The 686-nt window shown below is 45.2% G+C and overlaps 1 protein-coding gene across 1 annotated transcript; it reads right to left on the bottom strand.

Annotated features, from left to right (window-relative positions):
• Nucleotides 1-2: 2 nt before the first annotated feature.
• Nucleotides 3-622, bottom strand: LOC103810378 (toll-like receptor 7). Its single transcript, XM_009083275.1, has one exon. The coding sequence runs from the start codon at nucleotides 591-593 to the stop codon at nucleotides 3-5; it is 591 nt and encodes a 196-aa protein (XP_009081523.1). The 5' UTR covers nucleotides 594-622.
• Between the last annotated feature and the right edge of the window lie 64 nt (nucleotides 623-686).

Here is a 686-nt window from a genome sequence, read left to right as displayed (position 1 = left end):
AGCTAAACAGTTTCTTGAAGAAGCTTGTTGTAAGCCAGCGAATTGCTCATAGCTATGGCATTTTTCAGACAGTGCCAGAAGTAGGGCTGAGATTGAGGGTTAGTTGGCCATTCCAAGACAGAACTTCTGCACAGCCGCTTCCTCAGCCGGACATAGCGAGACTTCTGCAAAACCTTCTCAAGAAATATCAAGATAATGACATCTATTTTGTCATCTAGAAGCCGCTGGTGAGCCATGTAAAATGTTGTCTTGAAGCTGCCACTTTTAATGTATTTGTTGGTCAGCACAAATACGGTCTTTTTGCTCAGCTGAATACTCTGGGAAAGATTGTCAAAGACTGGCTGTCCTGGGAGCCAGTCCCTTTCCTCCAGGCATAGGTTGAACTGCCGGGCCTTTTGGTCTTCCAGCCTTTCAACCAGTTCTTTCATCACCCACTCATTCACAGCCGGATCTTCATTGTCATAGGCAACAAAAGCATCATAGCAAGTATCTGGTAAAGATAAACGCTGATAGCCCTTCAGCTTGGCAGCGCAGTAATGATAGCTATACCACACATCCCAGAAGTAGAGATGGCTTGTCACTGTGAACACCATGAAGCTAAGGAGAATTGAAGCTGACAGAGCGTACAGGATCAAATATGAGGTGTCCAGCTCACAGGTATAGAGATCCAAGAAAACCACACTCTT

Source organism: Acanthisitta chloris, unplaced genomic scaffold, assembly GCF_000695815.1.
Source record: "Acanthisitta chloris isolate BGI_N310 unplaced genomic scaffold, ASM69581v1 C16334424, whole genome shotgun sequence".
In the NCBI taxonomy this organism is placed as follows: domain Eukaryota; kingdom Metazoa; phylum Chordata; class Aves; order Passeriformes; family Acanthisittidae; genus Acanthisitta; species Acanthisitta chloris.
This window is presented reverse-complemented; position numbering and strand designations above follow the sequence as displayed.